The sequence below is a fragment of the Carettochelys insculpta genome, chromosome 10, assembly GCF_033958435.1.
Source record: "Carettochelys insculpta isolate YL-2023 chromosome 10, ASM3395843v1, whole genome shotgun sequence".
Classification (NCBI taxonomy): Eukaryota; Metazoa; Chordata; order Testudines; family Carettochelyidae; genus Carettochelys; species Carettochelys insculpta.
The window spans coordinates 4,373,464-4,391,166 of NC_134146.1; the positions used below are offsets into that span (position 1 = coordinate 4,373,464).

General features: G+C 49.8%; 1 protein-coding gene across 3 annotated transcripts in view; it reads left to right on the forward strand.

Moving 5' to 3' along the window:
• The first annotated feature begins 5,880 nt into the window (after window positions 1-5,880).
• The window catches only part of TRA2B (transformer 2 beta homolog), a 34,991-nt gene continuing 23,168 nt past the window's right edge, over window positions 5,881-17,703 (forward strand). For 2 of the 3 annotated variants that reach the window (XM_075003701.1, XM_075003703.1), the window contains exon 1: window positions 5,881-6,006. In XM_075003701.1, the coding sequence (XP_074859802.1) occupies window positions 5,971-6,006 (36 nt within the window). In that variant the 5' untranslated portion in view covers window positions 5,881-5,970. Of the gene's footprint in view, window positions 6,007-17,411; window positions 17,610-17,703 lie in introns of those variants that run through there. The other variant, XM_075003702.1, reaches the window with a different exon arrangement.

The window sequence follows — 17,703 nt, forward strand, 5'->3', positions numbered from 1 at the left end:
TTCCACATCCACCCAGCAGCCCCCCAGGTGCACATACATCCTGCCCAGCCCATACACCCCTGTGATGAAGTGGGGGATACCTGTGTGTGTGTGAGTGGGTCACAGAGGGTGTGGGGCTCCTGCTGAGGGTAACCTTGACGACCAGGTAACACCTTTGTACTGCAGACAAAGGAGGAGGTGGAGCCTGAGGGGCTTGAATTGGAACTGGGAGTTGGAAGCAGTGAGTCTGGGCTGAGAGAGAGAGAGAGACAAAGGAGGGGGCAAGGCCCCAGCTCTGGGGGCCCCTCGGGGCCTCCTCTCCCCAACATGGATGGGACTGGCTGTCTCTGCCGGCTGTACTGACTCCTCTGTACGATGCTGCGTCCTGTCGGCTAATAAACCTGCTGTTTTCCTGCTAAGTGAGAGACTCTCCTGCCTGCGGACGGGGTGCAGAGCTTGGGGGACCCCAGAACCCCATCACAACCCCCCACTACTCCTCCCATTCCACATCCACCCAGCAGCCCCCCAGGTGCACATACATCCTGCCCAGCCCATACACCCCCCACTACTCCTCCCATTCCACATCCACCCAGCAGCCCCCCAGGTGCACATACATCCCCCCAGCACATACACCCTGTGCCCCCCACTTCTCCTCCCATTCCACATCCACCCAGCAGCCCCCCAGGTGCACATACATCTCCCCAGCACATACACCCTGTGCCCCCCACTACTCCTCCCATTCCACATCCACCCAGCACCCCCCAGGTGTAAATACATCCCCCCCAGCCCATACACCCTGCGCCCCCACTGCCCCTCCCATTCCACATCCACCCAGTAGCCACCCAGGTGCACATACATCCCCCCCAGCCCATACACCCCCCACTACTCGTCCCATTCCACATCTACCCAGCAGCCCCCGAGGTGCACATACATCCTGCCCAGCCCATACACCCCCCACTACTCCTCCCATTCCACATCCACCCCCCACTACTCCTCCCATTCCACATCCACCCAGCAGCCCCCCAGGTGCACATACATCCCCCCAGCACATACACCCTGTGCCCCCCACTACTCCTCCCATTCCACATCCACCCAGCACCCCCCCAAGTGCACATACATCCCCCCAGAACATACAGCCCCCACTACTCCTCCCATTCCACATGCCCCCAACCCATACACCCTGCGCCCCCACTGCCCCCCCATTCCACATACACCCAGCAGCCCCCCAGCTGCACATACACCCCCCAGCCCATACACCCTGCACCCCCACTGCCCCTCCCATTCCACATCCACCCAGCACCCCACCAGGTGCACATACATCCCCCCAGAACATACACCCCCCACTACTCCTCCCATTCCACATCCACCCCCCACTACTCCTCCCATTCCACATCTACCCAGCAGCCCCCCAGGTGCACATACATCCCCTCAGAACATACACCCTGCGCCCCCACTACTCCTCCCATTCCACATCCACCCAGCAGCCCCCCAGGTGCACATACATCCCCCCAGAACATACACCCTGCGCCCCCACTGCCCCTCCCATTCCACATCCAACCAGCAGCCCCCCAGGTGCACATACATCCCCCCCAGCCCATACACCCCCCACTACTCCTCCCATTCCACATCCATCCAGCAGCCCCCCAGGCGCACATACATCCCCCCCAGCCCATACACCCTACGCCCCCCACTACCCCTCCCATTCCACATCCACCCAGCAGCCCCCCAGGTGCACATACATCCCCCCCAGCCCATACACCCTGCGCCCCCCACTGCCCCTCCCATTCCACATCCACGCAGCAGCCCCTCAGGTGCACATACATCCCCCCCAGCCCATACACCTGCGCCCCCCACTGCCCCTCCCATTCCACATCCACCCAGCAGCCCCCCAGGTGCACATACATCCCCCCCAGCCCATACACCCCCCACTACTCCTCCCATTGCACATCCACCCAGCAGCCCCCCAGGTGCACATACATCCCCCCCAGCCCATACACCCCCCACTACTCCTCCCATTCCACATCCACCCAGCAGCCCCCCAGGTGCACATACATCCCCCCGGCACATACACCCTGTGCCCCCCACTACTCCTCCCATTCCACATCCACCCAGCACCCCACCAGGTGCACATATATCCCCCCAGCCCATACAACCTGCGCCCCCACTGCCCCCCCAATCCACATCCACCCAGCAGCCCCCCCATGTGGACATACATCCCCCCAGCCCATACACCCTGCACCCCCACTGCCCCTCCCATTCCACATCCACCCAGCACCCCCACAGGTGCACATACATCCCCCCAGAACATACACCCCCCACTACTCCTCCCATTCCACATCCACCCCCCACTACTCCTCCCATTCCACATCCACCCAGCAGCCCCCCAGGTGCACATACATCTCCCCCAGCCCATACACCCCCCACTACTCCTCCCATTCCACATCCACCCAGCAGCCCCCCAGGTGCACATACATCCCCCCAGCCCATACACCCTGTGCCCCCACTACTCCTCCCATTCCACATCCACCCAGCAGCCCCCCAGGTGCACATACATCCCCCCCAGCACATACACCCCCCACTATTCCTCCCATTCCACATCCACCCAGCAGCCCCCCAGGTGCACATACATCCCCCCAGCACATACACCCCCCACTACTCCTCCCATTCCACATCCACCCAGCAGCCCCCCAGGTGCACATACATCCCCCCAGCACATACACCCTGCACCCCCACTGCCCCTCCCATTCCACATCCACCCAGCACCCCCCCAGGTGCACATACATCCCCCCAGAACATACATCCCCCACTACTCCTCCCATTCCACATCCACCCCCCACTACTCCTCCCATTCCACATCCACCCAGCAGCCCCCCAGGTGCACATACATCCCCCCAGCCCATACACCCTGCGCCCCCACTACTCCTCCCATTCCACATCCACCCAGCAGCCCCCCAGGTGCACATACATCCCCCCAGCACATACACCCCCCACTACTCCTCCCATTCCACATCCACCCAGCAGCCCCCCAGGTGCACATACATCCCCCCAGCACATACACCCTGTGCCCCCCACTACTCCTCCCATTCCACATCCACCCAGCACCCCACCAGGTGCACATACATCCTGCCCAGCCCATACACCCTGCACCCCCACTGCCCCTCCCATTCCACATCCACCCAGCACCCCCCCAGGTGCACATACATCCCCCCAGAACATACATCCCCCACTACTCCTCCCATTCCACATCCACCCCCCACTACTCCTCCCATTCCACATCCACCCAGCAGCCCCCCAGGTGCACATACATCCCCCCCAGCCCATACACCCCCCACTACTCCCCCTATTCCACATCCACCCAGCAGCCCCCCAGGTGCACATACATCCCCCCCAGCCCATACACCTTGCGCCCCCACTGCCCCTCCCATTCCACATCTACCCAGCACCCCCCAGGTGCACATACATCCCCCCCAGCCCATTCACCCCCCACTACTCCTCCCATTCCACATCTACCCAGCACCCCCCCAGGTGCACGTACATCCCCCCAGAACATACACCCCCCACTACTCCGCCCATTCCACATCCACCCAGCAGCCCCCCAGGTGCACATACATCCCCCCAGCACATACACCCTGTGCCCCCCACTACTCCTCCCATTCCACATCCACCCAGCACCCCACCAGGTGCACATACATCCCCCCCAGCCCATACACCCTGCACCCCCACTGCCCCTCCCATTCCACATCCACCCAGCACCCCCCCAGGTGCACATACATCCCCCCAGAACATACATCCCCCACTACTCCTCCCATTCCACATCCACCCAGCAGCCCCCCAGGTGCACATACATCCCCCCAGCCCATACACCCTGCGCCCCCACTACTCCTCCCATTCCACATCCACCCAGCAGCCCCCCAGGTGCACATACATACCCCCCAGCACATACACCCCCCACTAGTCCTCCCATTCCACATCCACCCAGCAGCCCCCCAGGTGCACATACATCCCCCCAGCACATACACCCCCCACTACTCCTCCCATTCCACATCCACCCAGCAGCCCCCCAGGTGCACATACATCCCCCCAGCACATACACCCTGTGCCCCCCACTACTCCTCCCATTCCACATCCACCCAGCACCCCACCAGGTGCACATACATCCCCCCCAGCCCATACACCCTGCGCCCCCACTGCCCCTCCCATTCCACATCTACCCAGCACCCCCCAGGTGCACATACATCCCCCCCAGCCCATTCACCCCCCATTACTCCTCCCATTCCACATCCACCCAGCACCCCCCAGGTGCACATACATCCCCCCCAGCCCATTCACCCCCCACTACTCCTCCCATTCCACATCTACCCAGCACCCCCCCAGGTGCACGTACATCCCCCCAGAACATACACCCCCCACTACTCCGCCCATTCCACATCCACCCAGCACCCCCCAGGTGTAAATACATCCCCCCCAGCCCATACACCCTGCGCCCCGACTGCCCCTCCCATTCCACATCCACCCAGCAGCCCCCCAGGTGCACATACATCCCCCCCCAGCCCATACACCCTGCGCCCCCACTGCCCCTCCCATTCCACATCCACCCAGCAGCCCCCCAGGTGCACATACATCCCCCCAGAACATACACCCCCCACTACTCCTCCCATTCCACATCCACCCAGCACCCCCCAGGTGTAAATACATCCCCCCCAGCCCATACACCCTGCGCCCCGACTGCCCCTCCCATTCCACATCCACCCAGCAGCCCCCCAGGTGCACATACATCCCCCCCCAGCCCATACACCCTGCGCCCCCACTGCCCCTCCCATTCCACATCCACCCAGCACCCCCCCAGGTGCACATACATCCCCCCAGAACATACATCCCCCACTACTCCTCCCATTCCACATCCACCCAGCAGCCCCCCAGGTGCACATACATCCCCCCAGCCCATACACCCTGCGCCCCCACTACTCCTCCCATTCCACATCCACCCAGCAGCCCCCCAGGTGCACATACATACCCCCCAGCACATACACCCCCCACTAGTCCTCCCATTCCACATCCACCCAGCAGCCCCCCAGGTGCACATACATCCCCCCAGCACATACATCCCCCACTACTCCTCCCATTCCACATCCACCCAGCAGCCCCCCAGGTGCACATACATCCCCCCAGCACATACACCCTGTGCCCCCCACTACTCCTCCCATTCCACATCCACCCAGCACCCCACCAGGTGCACATACATCCCCCCCAGCCCATACACCCTGCGCCCCCACTGCCCCTCCCATTCCACATCTACCCAGCACCCCCCAGGTGCACATACATCCCCCCCAGCCCATTCACCCCCCACTACTCCTCCCATTCCACATCCACCCAGCAGCCCCCCAGGTGCACATACATCCTGCCCAGCCCATACACCCTGCGCCCCCACTGCCCCTCCCATTCCACATCCACCCAGCACCCCCCCAGGTGCACATACATCCCCCCCAGCCCGTACACCCCCCACTACTCCTCCCATTCCACATCCACCCAGCACCCCCCCAGGTGCACATACATCCCCCCCAGCCCGTACACCCTGCAACCCCACTGCCCCTTCCATTCCACATCCACCCCCCACTACTCCTCCTATTCCACATCCACCCAGCAGCCCCTCCGTGCCCGCGGGCGTATGCACAACCAGTGCTCCCCCCCAGTGCGCATACACCGTGCGGCCCCTGAGGTCCCCCCTCCCCCGCTGGACCAGGAACGAGATCTCCCTGAAGTGGCTGGACTCCCCCTTCCCCGGGGGAAGGAATCAGCCTCTAGACTCCCCCCTCCAGCCGGAGGAGGGGCTAGGCTCATCCAATCACTGCGGGAGGTTGAGGGCGGCGGATGCGTCACTCAGGGGCGGGGCCTGGCCGGACACGTGCGTCACTTCCGTTCCCGGGTGGCGAGCGCTGGCGCCGGACGGTTGCGGCGGTTGGTGCGACGGTTGTTGGCGGCCTCCGAGGGACAATGAGCGACAGCGGGGAGCAGAACTACGGCGAGCGGGTAATACACGGAGCCTGAGCGCGCAGCCGGCCGGGCCTCCAGCGCGGCCGCGCGGCCCCCCCTCTGGGGCTCGGCTCCGCGGCCCCGCGTGGCAGGGCCGGTCCTGGCGCCGGAACGGGGAGCGCGGCGGAGCCTGCGGCGGGAGGAGAAGCGCGGGAGGCCCGTCCGTTGGAGCCGGCCGGGGTGGGCGCGGGAAAATGGCGCTGGGCCGCTAATGTGGGGGGGGAGAGGCGGGGACGCTCTAGCCGCCCGGCTGCGCGCTCTGTGGTGAGTCCTCCCGGCGCCATCTTGGGCTGGGGACCCGCCAAAGGGACAAAATGGCCGGGCGCGCGTTCTGCGCCCTGCATCCGGCGCCGCGCGGCCTGGGCGTGCTGCCGGGCCCCACTCTCCGCAGGCCTCTTCCGCTTCCTGGGGCTCCACCCCCACCCTCCGGGCTCCCGCGCGGAGCCCAAACAGGGCATCCGCTCCCGGCGCTGCGCTGGGGCGTAGGTCCCCTCCGCCGGCCCTGGCGATGGCCCGCCCTCGCCCCCTGCAGTGACACTCACCTGCCCGGCGTGTGCTGTCTGGCCTGGCGCTCCCGCTGCACTGTTAGCTGGGGCCCTCGGCACTAGCCAGCAGCAGCTGGCGGTGCCAGAAATGGGCGTGGAGAGGGCCAGCCTGCTTTACCATCCGTGCTGTCGCAGGCCTGAGCTGCCTTTGCCTGCATCAAGGAGATGCCAGAATGTCCCGCCGCCCAGATGTAAGCAGTTGGCTGGGCTTGTGAAGGGTGCTCGTGGCTTAGATTGTGGTATTTTCCCCTAAAACGGGGCCAGCACGGTTGTTCAGGCAGTGATTCTGTGGACTTGCGCGCTAGAAAATTGCCCATTTGATCACCCATACATCAAAATTAAGAGGAAAATCTCTCTGGCGAAAATAACTGTTTCCAGTGGTTCTGCCTGGACCTGCAGCAAAACCTTCTGATACCTTCTTTGTTTGATAATACTGTTCAAAAATTATACTGTGCAAATAATCACACACCTTGGAATTTCTATCAGTTATAGTTGTTTAATTGTTCATACCTTTGGCTCAGCAACGAAGGGTCTTGTGACACCTTACAGACTAACAGAAAAGTTCTGAGCATGAGCTTTCGTGAGCCCAGACTCACTTCATCAGATGCTTCACCAGGAGCATCTGATGAAGTGAGTCAGGGCTCACGAAAGCTCATGCTCAGAACTTTTCTGTTAGTCTGTAAGGTGCCACAGAACCCTTCGTTGCTGTTACAGATCCAGACTAACACGGCTACCCCTCCGATATTCGACACACCTTTGACTCAGTTACTTGTAATTATTTGTGTGAAAAAAAATTACAGTTGTCCATGGAAACAACCAGAATATTAGTCTGTACACACAGATTGTGGCTTCCTGGGTCATGTTTAAAAATAAGACGTATATCTGGGCAGTATTCTCTGACATAACTACAAGTCCTGAAGTTTGGTTCTGCAAAAGTGATTATTGAGACAGTATTATCCTTCGTTCTTGGGAAGGACATAAAATTAGCTGTGGAAGCCTTACGAGACAGTAAAAGGCATCTTCAGAAACAAGCAGTGTTAACTGCAAAAAAGCAGAAATGGGGAGGTGAATTACTTTGGTGTCAGAAGTATCAGACGTAGCCAAGTTAGTCTGTATTTTCAAAAACAAGAAGTCCTTTGGCACCTTATAGGCTATCACATATTTTGGAGCATAAGCTTTCCTGGGCAAAGACCTGCTTCATCAGATGCATGAATCTGACAAAGCGGGTCTTTGCCGACGAAAGCTTATGCTCCAAAATATCTGTTAGTCTATAAGGTGCCAAAGGACTTCTTGTTCTCGAAGGTACAGACTAACATGGCTTCCTCTCTGATACTTGTCACCAAAATGTGTTAGTCTGTAAGGTGCCATAGGACTTTGCTGGCAAAAGAGGCTTATCGGTGTGATCTGTATGGAGTAAATTGGTTAAAATTCAAATCTTGGCAAGAATATGGTTTTTGATTTCTCGTATGCCCGAAACCTACGTAGCTGTTTTTAGATTTACCTATTGGCTGGTAACAGGGATGTACAAGGGTTACCTTTAAATTCGAACACTTAACCATTGAACTTAGGGCCTACTGTGGCTGGGGTTCACTGGCAAAGTCTGGCTTACAGGTTAACCATTTAACATTCCTTGTTGGTGCTATTGACACTAAATCTGTCGTGGTGGTTTCCCATTTCCTTTTGTTTTAAAGTAAAATTTAATTATCAATAGAAATCAATATTTAGGACGTTAATATGAAATTTTCAATTGCATCCATATACTCATTTTTCCAGTAGTAAGTGTAAAATTTCATGGTGTGCATAAATAACAAGGAGCCTGCTGGCATCTTAGATTATCTATATATCCCTCAGATCTCATTTGTTAAATACATACATTAATGGAAGTGTTAGAAAAGTATACAGCCTCATTAACATTGTTGTAACACTCCCATCAATATGTGTATATATCCCTGCCCTTTGATTCTTTCACTTCCTGCGTTTGACAAACTGATCATTAGCTCGCCAAAATTTATACTCCTAATAAATTTGTTAGTCTTTAATATGCCATCGGGCTTCTTGTTTTTTGCGGAAACATTAACATGGCTACCTGTCAAACTTGTCATTGTTTGCCGTTGTAACAGTATTGAATAGTACTGGATTTTGAGTATGCACTTCTGTGTTAGACTATGGTTAGTAGGACTTGAGTCAGCTGATCAGTCTGAGGGAACCCTGGGCTCGAACAGCTGTTGTATGTAAACCTACATTCAAACTTTGCTAACCCATGCTCACATCTAGGTCTCTGGTTTCCACATAGCAGTCATGGTAATAGAATCCCAAAAATTCCTAGTACTTTGTCCCGAAATGTGGCCAGTCTAGCCTGGACCATAGTACACTGTGGTACAACTTACCTGTCCACTCCACAGTTACAGGAAAGCAGCTCACTTTTCAAAAGGTTTGATCAGTTCACTCTCCACTGTTAAAATCCAGGAGACTCTGGTTGTCTGCTTGCAGAATGCTGGTCAGAACAGAATGGTTTAATGCTAACCTGAGGTGCTGCCGCTTGCAAAGGGGATAGAGTTAGCTTCACTTTTCAGTAGTGGAGTGCAGGTTGTTGGGGGTAAGAGGGCTAAGAAAGCTGTGGCATACTTCCAGCTAACTCCTCTGGTCTCTGTCAAGCAGGACTACACCAACCAGTAGAGCAGTGGCTCCCAAACTTTTTGGCATCGCCCCCCCCCACCCCTTTTTTGATTTGAGACACCTTCACACACACCTACCTCTTCATTACCATAATCAAACCCCCCTTAAACAAAAAATTCAATTCATAATTTACAATAAACACAAAAACTTGATATAAAAATGTTATTTTAAAATTATAAATAAGCAGTTTTCTTTGGCCCCTTGCAGGTGCCTGGTGTAGCCCCAGCTGCCTGAGCCCTGTGCCAGCTGCCCTGCCCGCCTGAGACTTGTGCTGCCAGAGCCCCCTGCCTGAGCCCCTCACTGCCAGGGCCACCCACCCGCCAGCAGCTGAGCCGCCTGCCTGGGCCAGCCACCCACCCGCCAGCCTGAGCCGCTTGAGCCCAGCGATGTCGGGGCCAGCTGCCCAAGCCCTGTGAATCCTGCAACCTGGCCCACCCAAGCCCCATGAGCTGCCCACCTGAGCCCCTCCCCTCCCACAAAGCCAGGCACCACCAGCCCCCTGCTCCTACTCCTCTTTACCCAAATCAGGCACCCCCAGCTCCCGATCTAACTCCATCCTCCTCCCCTTCCAACCCATCCTCAGTCACCTTTCAATGTGGGTTGCCTCACACCCCCCTGAATTTCTGCACACCCACACAGTTTGGGAAACCATGCTGTAGAGGAATAGGCGTTGGACCCTGGGCTTGACTTGTGTTTGTACTTCTGGCTCCACGTGGTGTCCTGGTACTGGGTTAACATAATTGCACTGTAGACATATCCTAAATCAGGCGTGTCCAGCCGACAGGCCGCATGCGGCCCTGGACAGCTAGTAATGCGGCCCCACAAGATCATAAACTTTTAACATTATTATGTGATTTATATACATTAACTATGTTATATATTTTATATGCGGCCCAAGACAATTCCTCTTCACTCAGTGCGGCCCAGGCAAGCCAAAAGGTTGGACACCCATGTCCTAAATAATCAACAGTTGGAGGGTCATGGTTCCATTTAAATATCAGGGCACATTCAAGAAACTAGACTATGAGATGGTGGTTTTTTTGTTTGTTTTTTTTTCCAAAAGGCAACATTTTAGCATAGTGTTTTCCAGTCTTATTTTGAGTTCTACGTCTTGTCTTTAAGCCAATCACGTTTCTGCAAAGAAAAGAACACACTTATCACTTATGCTCTGTAGTCCCTTATCATGATGGACTACTGTACTCAGGTATCTGTATGTGAGTTTACTGGTATAAACCCTAATTGACTGAGCGGGGGAGAAAACTGACAGGGTTTGAGTACAGTTTGCTCACACAAGGTACCTTGGATTAGTATTTATGGAAGCTATATTAAAACTTGTGAAGAAATACTGATGTGGCGAGGACTTTATATCGTGAAATGATAGAAAATGTGTGAAAATTAAACTGTCATCCTACTTTTAGGCCTTTTTCAGACAGTTGCATAAGTAATCAACCTCCTATCATCATAGACATAGGCAAGATCTAAAATCAGATGTATCCCATTAGCATTTAATAATAAAACCTAGTCATACAGGAGTACTATTAGTAATTTTAACAAATTTTCTCTTTTAGACTAACATCTTATGTGAGACAAGGTGGTGAATTAATATTTTGTTGGACTATCTTCTCGGTGAAAGAGACAAGGTTTTGAGTTTAAACAGCTCTTCAGTAAGAAGCAGCTCGGTATAAGGTTGGAAGTGTCTAACCAATGGAAAGTGGCCCAATAAACAATTAACTCACCCACCTTATTTCACTGATATCCTGAGGCTTGACATACGGCAAAAACTATTGGCTTTTGTGACATTTTCCCTAGTAGAGTTAAGTACCTTTTTTGATGAGGTCAGAGAGAATTGCTTTTTGTTGTTTCGTTCTGGAAGTTGGGGTCTCCACTTTAATCATCATACAGTGCTGTTGGTCGAGCAATACAGTGAGATGTGATTTATTTTTTGGCACAAATAGCATTTGCTTATCTCCCAGTATAGTCAGATCTCTGATGTATATTGACTGACAAACTGTTCAAGATTGAGAGTCTGTAAATTGTGCAAAATCCAGCCTTTGAAATAAATGGGAATATTTTTCACAATTCACACAGGCAGTGGTTCCTGCTTTTGTTTGAAGTCACTTTATGCCAAATGTTGCTTCAGTGATGTTTTAGTTACTCCTGAAGTAAACCACTAAGACTTGGCAGAAAACGTGTGGTTATCTTGGCCTGTAGTTTTATTTAGGAATGTTTGGAACCTGCAAATGCTGATTCAGTTCCTTTTGACTTGCCAAATAAGAGTGGAGGGTGCTAAACATCTGATTGGATTTATTGGCCTTGTCTTCTCGTGGAAAATGGTATTTGGGTATTTTTATCAGCTTCTGAAAACACCCCCTATTGTAGTGATATGGCCACTGAAAGATGATTATAATTGTGCTGAATGCCCGCTGCCCTATATTTGAGTCAGTTAACATTCTGTAGGTGCTTTATCTATAGCATGCTTACACAACAACTTTAAATTGTTTACTAATAAAGAAACGTGTCACAATGTCAGTTGCGAATATGAAATTGTTTTAAGTTTCACTACTTTTCAAGCTGTATATGAGGAACAGTTAGCGCCATTTGAAAATACTTATGCCGTAGCTCAGTCTAAACAGTAGTGAGGGGTGGAGAGTGATTTTTGATTTTTTTTGGGAGCAGTGAAGGAGAACAAGGGGGTACTCCAAGATTTTGGTAAGTGATCAGGGACTGACTTCTCAATGGAGGAGGTCTGGTTTGTCGGTTTGGTGAAGATGGGAGCTCAGAGTAGGAAACTGGAATGTAGGATAGGGTAGGGAGTTGGTTGAAAGAGGGCTTTGTGACCTGGAGCAGCGGAGTGGGATTCAGGAGAGGATTCAGGCCTGGGGGAAGAGATGTTGGAGCGAGTATAGGGTCTTGGATGCAGCAGGGATGTGCGAGAGGCAGATTCTAGCTGGGAGGCACTTACCTAAGCAGCCCCTGACCAGCAGTACACTCAGACTTCCACGTCTACCAGCAGCCCCAGATGGCTCGAAGCAGCTAGCTCAAGTGTCCACAACCTGTGGCTCCGGAGCTGCATGGGGCTTCGGATGCTGATGCTGCTGACTCCTCTTGCAGCTCTCCGCCCCACTGTGGTTGAAATGATGGAACTAAATTTAGTTGGTTTAACGGCCAGCAGAGCAGTGGGAGGAATCCAGCTGTGAAACCAGTTCAATTTAGTTCCATTATTTCAGCACTGCGGGGCAAGGATCTGCCCGCGCTGCACTGGGGGAAGTGAGCAGGAGGCCTAGGGGAAGGGGTGGCTGGGTCTGTCCCTGCTGGACCAGTGGCAGCATGCTGAGCTCCTTGTCTGAGGCAGGTTAATCTTGAGGGTGGTGGGGGCTGGTTTGGGGCTAAGAGGAGTTAAGCCTGGGGATGGCAGGTGGGGGTTGGAGTGCTGTGGCAGGTAAAGCCTGGGGATGGAGGTAACTTCACTCGCTAACTGGTACAAATTATTGTGTGCACTGCTCTTAAAATAGAGGTGACAAAAAGTATGGGCTGATATTTATAAAGGACTGTCTCCTATTCATATGTATTGCGGCTCTTGACGCATTGAAGAAGTATTGAAAAATGGTTCTTTTCTGCTTCGGTTGCAGACCACTGAGCTAGCTGTTCCATATGGGCGTCTGCTGGGGAGAGGGTGTTCTCTTCATGCTGTGCCTCTGTCTCCAGCAAAATCTCCCAGCTCCCATTGGCTGGTTTCCAGCTAATAGGAGCTGAGAAATTTTGCTTGGGGGTAGGGCAACAGCAAAGCTCATCCTCTCCACAGCCCCAGGAACCTGCCACTTGCCAGATTAAAAGGCTTGTCAGATCTTGCCTGCCCCTGCATTACATCAAAATCAACCTCTTGAATTTACCTCCAGTCATTGTAATTAAAAATGTAATATTACAAAAAGTGAAAGGCTTTTCACTTGCTCATTTTCCCTCTTTTGCGAGACTCTTACATAGTAACAAAGAATAGAAAGACTTTTAAAAATGATTGCAAACTCACAAATTAACAGGACCTTCAGGATAAGTGCATTGTCTGAAATTTCTGGTGTTTTTAAATTTCACTTCACGTTAGTTATCCCTCCACGATGACTCAACCCCTATTACTTGTAGTTTAATTATTGTAGAAATGATTTTCAGCTGGTATTTCTGTAAGCATGATTTTCTTTTATCTGTTTGTGGTTGCCTTATTCCTTACAGCTTCTTTCACCACCTGGAGCACTCCTGAAAAGTCTACCTTCCTAAAGTTAATTCTGCTTTTATAACTGTTCTATATTTATAGCAAATTACATCTTAATTTTTCTATTATAGTTATGACCACAATTAGAGCCTTGCAAGTCTGCAGATATTAGGGATGTTAAAGGCTACTAGTTATGGTTAACCAGCACAGGCTAGAGCAGCAGCGTGCAGGGCTACGTCATACAGGGGCACTCAAGCTGTGCAGAAGTAGCCCTGTCACTGTGGTGACCCCAGCGGGTGGGGTGGCCGGGGAAAGGAGTTGTTGCAGCTAGGCTGGAGTGCCCTGGTCCGAGGCCATCACAGACAGGAGCTGCTGCAGTCAGAGCAGCCCCTGTCTGTGGTGGGGGGTTGCTCCGGCCCAGCTGGGCTGCAGTGGCCTCCCCAGCTCCCCTCTTCCCCAAAACTGGTTTAATCAGTTAACTAGTTAAACTTAGCATTCAACCAGTTAAACGGGGTTTTACATCCCTATCAGATACATACTTTATATCTGTGGACGAAGAGATCCATGGCTCATTCTTTGCAGATAGAGATATTAATTTTGTACCCACGTGAGGCTATACTGGTAATTAATGGAAGGCTTGGATTTGAGTTTCTAGTTTCTTGTATTCCCTTTTTCAGTGCTTTGGTTTTTGTTTGTTTTGGCTGTATATTTTGTCATATGTATGCCAAAAATACGTGGCATGAATGCTACAGGAACTACAACCCCTAACCTAATGCCTCCCACACAGTCTCAAAATCCAAAATAGCATGAAGGAGGGAAAAATGTGAGAACATATATAGTAGCAGATGCAGGGAACCAGTGGGTAGTTGTTTTAGAATTAGAATACCCCCTCTGTAACGTTGAAATTCAGGTTTAGAAAACTGTTTAAATGTAAAAGATTAGAAATACAAATTTCCAGTTGGAAACGTTTTGCAGATGTACCGTTTTGCTTACAGTGCATGGGGAAGAAACCAACTTTTCTGCCACTCTTCTCCCAGCCACAGTACAAGTAGGGCTGCCTTTTTGCTCCTGTGTATAGCGTGCTGGCTTGAGACAGAAGTCAATACAGGGGGAGCATAAAGCAATACAATTAGGAAGAGAGGAAATCTCAGATGGGGAAGAGCAAAACCAAGTTAACGAGAGCTAAAAATTGTAAAAAATTAGCCATGGGAGAAGCTTGGGAAGCTAAGGGACGTATAGTGGGGAAATACATCATTTCTTGGCTTCTAGTATTTGAGGTAAAGTACTCTGACTCTGAAGGGAGTGCTGAGTCAGTTTTGCCAAGTGAAGGGATGGTTTTGACAAGCTCTGCTCATGTCACGTCCAGCTTTCCTTTGTCTTCTATGGATTGCTGAAGTAGCATGTCCCCTTTAGAGTTGAAGGAGAAACGTTCTTCAAATACTCTGACAAGCAATCTGGGGAGATTCTATAGAAAGTTAGATTGAAATTAAGGGTTAGGGAAAGAAATGTTGTCATTCTGTGCCATAAGCTTTAAAAGTTACAGGAGAGGAGAACAAATCTAAAAATGCTACACGAGAGAGAAGCCAATTGCTTAATTTAGGGTGTTGATATTAAGCAATTATCTTTTTTCTCTTTTTAGGTTTCCTTCTGCGATTTTTTTTAAAGGGAATTCTGCTTAGTTTGGTTACCTCTGCGTTTGTGTATGAACCAATGTTTTGCCAACCTTTGTAATTGTTGTCTGGCACTGTTGATGGTTTAACATGTTCCACTTCAGATGATGATGCACTTGGTAATATAGTTTCTTGGATGGAATGTAATCTTTGAAATTATGCAGTTAAAATGAACGTTAGCAGTTTGCACCATAGTATTGCTCTTATGTGCAAGTTTGATAAGACCCGAGTAAAAACAAGAAATTAATTTAAAAATGAGAGCTTAGTTCTGTGGTGTCCAGTCGGTACAGCTGTAGTAAGCTAGCCACGCTGAAAATATGTATTTTTATTCAAGCCAGCTACCCACACTCATCCAAGCCAAATAGCTACATATGTCTAGTGGTTAGCATGTTGGACACCATAGGCTTAGTTTACGGAGAACATCACAAGGTCTGTAAGGGTTACATGTAGAAAACAATGTTGTGTTTCAGTGGATTATGGCAAACTAGGGAATTGTCAGTGTTCAATATGTTTCTGTGCCCATGCCTGAAAAGTATATTTGGAGAACCCTGAGTAAGTTGACCTAGGTTTAAGAAACCTCATCTCTAGAACTTTTTATCCATTTTTATTTTTATTGTGCATAAAGTACTTTACTGAGAAGAAATTGTATTCAGATGAAAGTAGGTTTGAATTGACAGAAATAAATTCTGGGGGGAAAAAATTAAAAATTTGACTATTTGAATTGGTTCATAGAAACTTAAAATGAGGAAGAATTTTGGGGTGAATTAAGAATTTTTCTTTAAATATACTGGTGATTCCAGATGAATGTCTTTACAGCTAATTTTAGTAATTAGAAAATTTCTATTAGCATTCATTGCATGTAACTAATACTACTCATAGTAGATACTGCATAGGGTAGAAAACTTAAAGGCTGCTTTTATTTCTTCCTAACTGAGTAGCATAGTTGATTAAATTTTCACAAATTTCAGAGGGATGTTGGACTTCTATATTTTTGTTGGTTTGAAATAAATTCTCACTGGAGACTTCATGATGCTATTTTAAACATTTAGGGGAAGTATAAACAATTAGTGAAACTTAAAACACACAAACTTTTCTTTAGGTTGTGTGAAAGTGGTGGTTTCAGCTAAAATTAAAAGTAATTTGATTCAGTTAATCACTAATTATCCTGTTCCAAAACATGTTGGTATGACTTTTCCAAATACTAAGAATATGAAGTTAAAAAGAGGGAAAAAAGTCCTTAGAATTAACAGAAGTTAGAATAATTTCTGGCCCCAAAATGTTATAATTAAAGGGCTGCTGGTACAGGAAACGTGGCCCAAAAATTAGATTTTTTTTTTAAACAAAATAACGAGTTTTTTTCCAAACTGGAGATCAATAGGAAATTTTTAAAAACATGCGAAAAACCCCAACACTTTCAGAAACACACATCACTTTCCAGTGTTTTTGTCCCAGATGTTGCAGCCTTGTAATTGTGTGTGAAACGGCACAGGCTAGAAACTTTAAAATCATAAAGTTTGAGTAATTAGGCTATATTCATTATCCATACTAAGAAAAATGCAAGTAACAAACAACGGTATAAATAGTACTTTAGATTTTGAGAGCCAGAATTAATACTGATGCACGCAATTGCATCTTCAGTTTGGGTGCAGAATTACCATGGTTGCATATAACATAAAAACTTGCAGAGCTGTCAGTTTGCAGGCAAATTAAACATGCCCATACCTAACTTTTAAAATCAGGCCTTCAAAATTTTTCCTTTTTGTCACTAATATACATTATCAGGTTGAGTCATTTAATGCACATCCGAATTGTATTTTTTTAACTGAAAAAGGGGGATTGTCAGTTTAACTAGATGTGTGCAATGGTGACTTTTTGACACTTTAACATTTTCTTGTTGCTTAATGTCTACATATGTGGCTAAAGAAGCGTGAGATATAGTAGTCCTTGAAATTTTTCATGTCAAAATGACCAGTAGTAAATCTCCAATTCACCCATTGCACACTTAATTTAAAATTAGGCATAAATAGAGAATGTGCAGTTACCCAATACTAAGAATGATTTGATATCCATGTAAAAAATAATAGAAAACTTGGTAGATCCAATTCTTGAACTGCATATATAGTAACAAAAAAGTCCAAAAACATAGCCTTTTTTTCTAGTTTCAGTTTTGGCACTAGATTTTATCCTGGAGTTTTAAAATATTCTTCATCCTGTTCTTTTTCTATTAAGGTTAATGTTGAAGAAGGAAAATGCGGAAGTCGTCATTTGACAAGTTTTATAAATGAGAATTATTTGAAGCTCAGGAATAAGTGAAGCTGAAATTTGAAAAAAAAAGAAAGTGAATGCATGCTAATTATCAGACCAGAAGTCCCACTTATAGAATATTGAGCAATTTGTGTGAAGTGGGGAAGATGAAAGAAGTCAGAATTTGAAACGGAAGAATGAAGAAAAGGAATAAAAATGAAGTTAAGATAAGAAGTAATCTGGAATCTGAAAGCACTACGCTAAGTAATTACTAGTCTGTTTATGTGTCCCTGTATATTTTGCTAAACATGCATGCATTATCTGTTTAATAGAGAAAGCACATGCAGGGTAAAGAAGT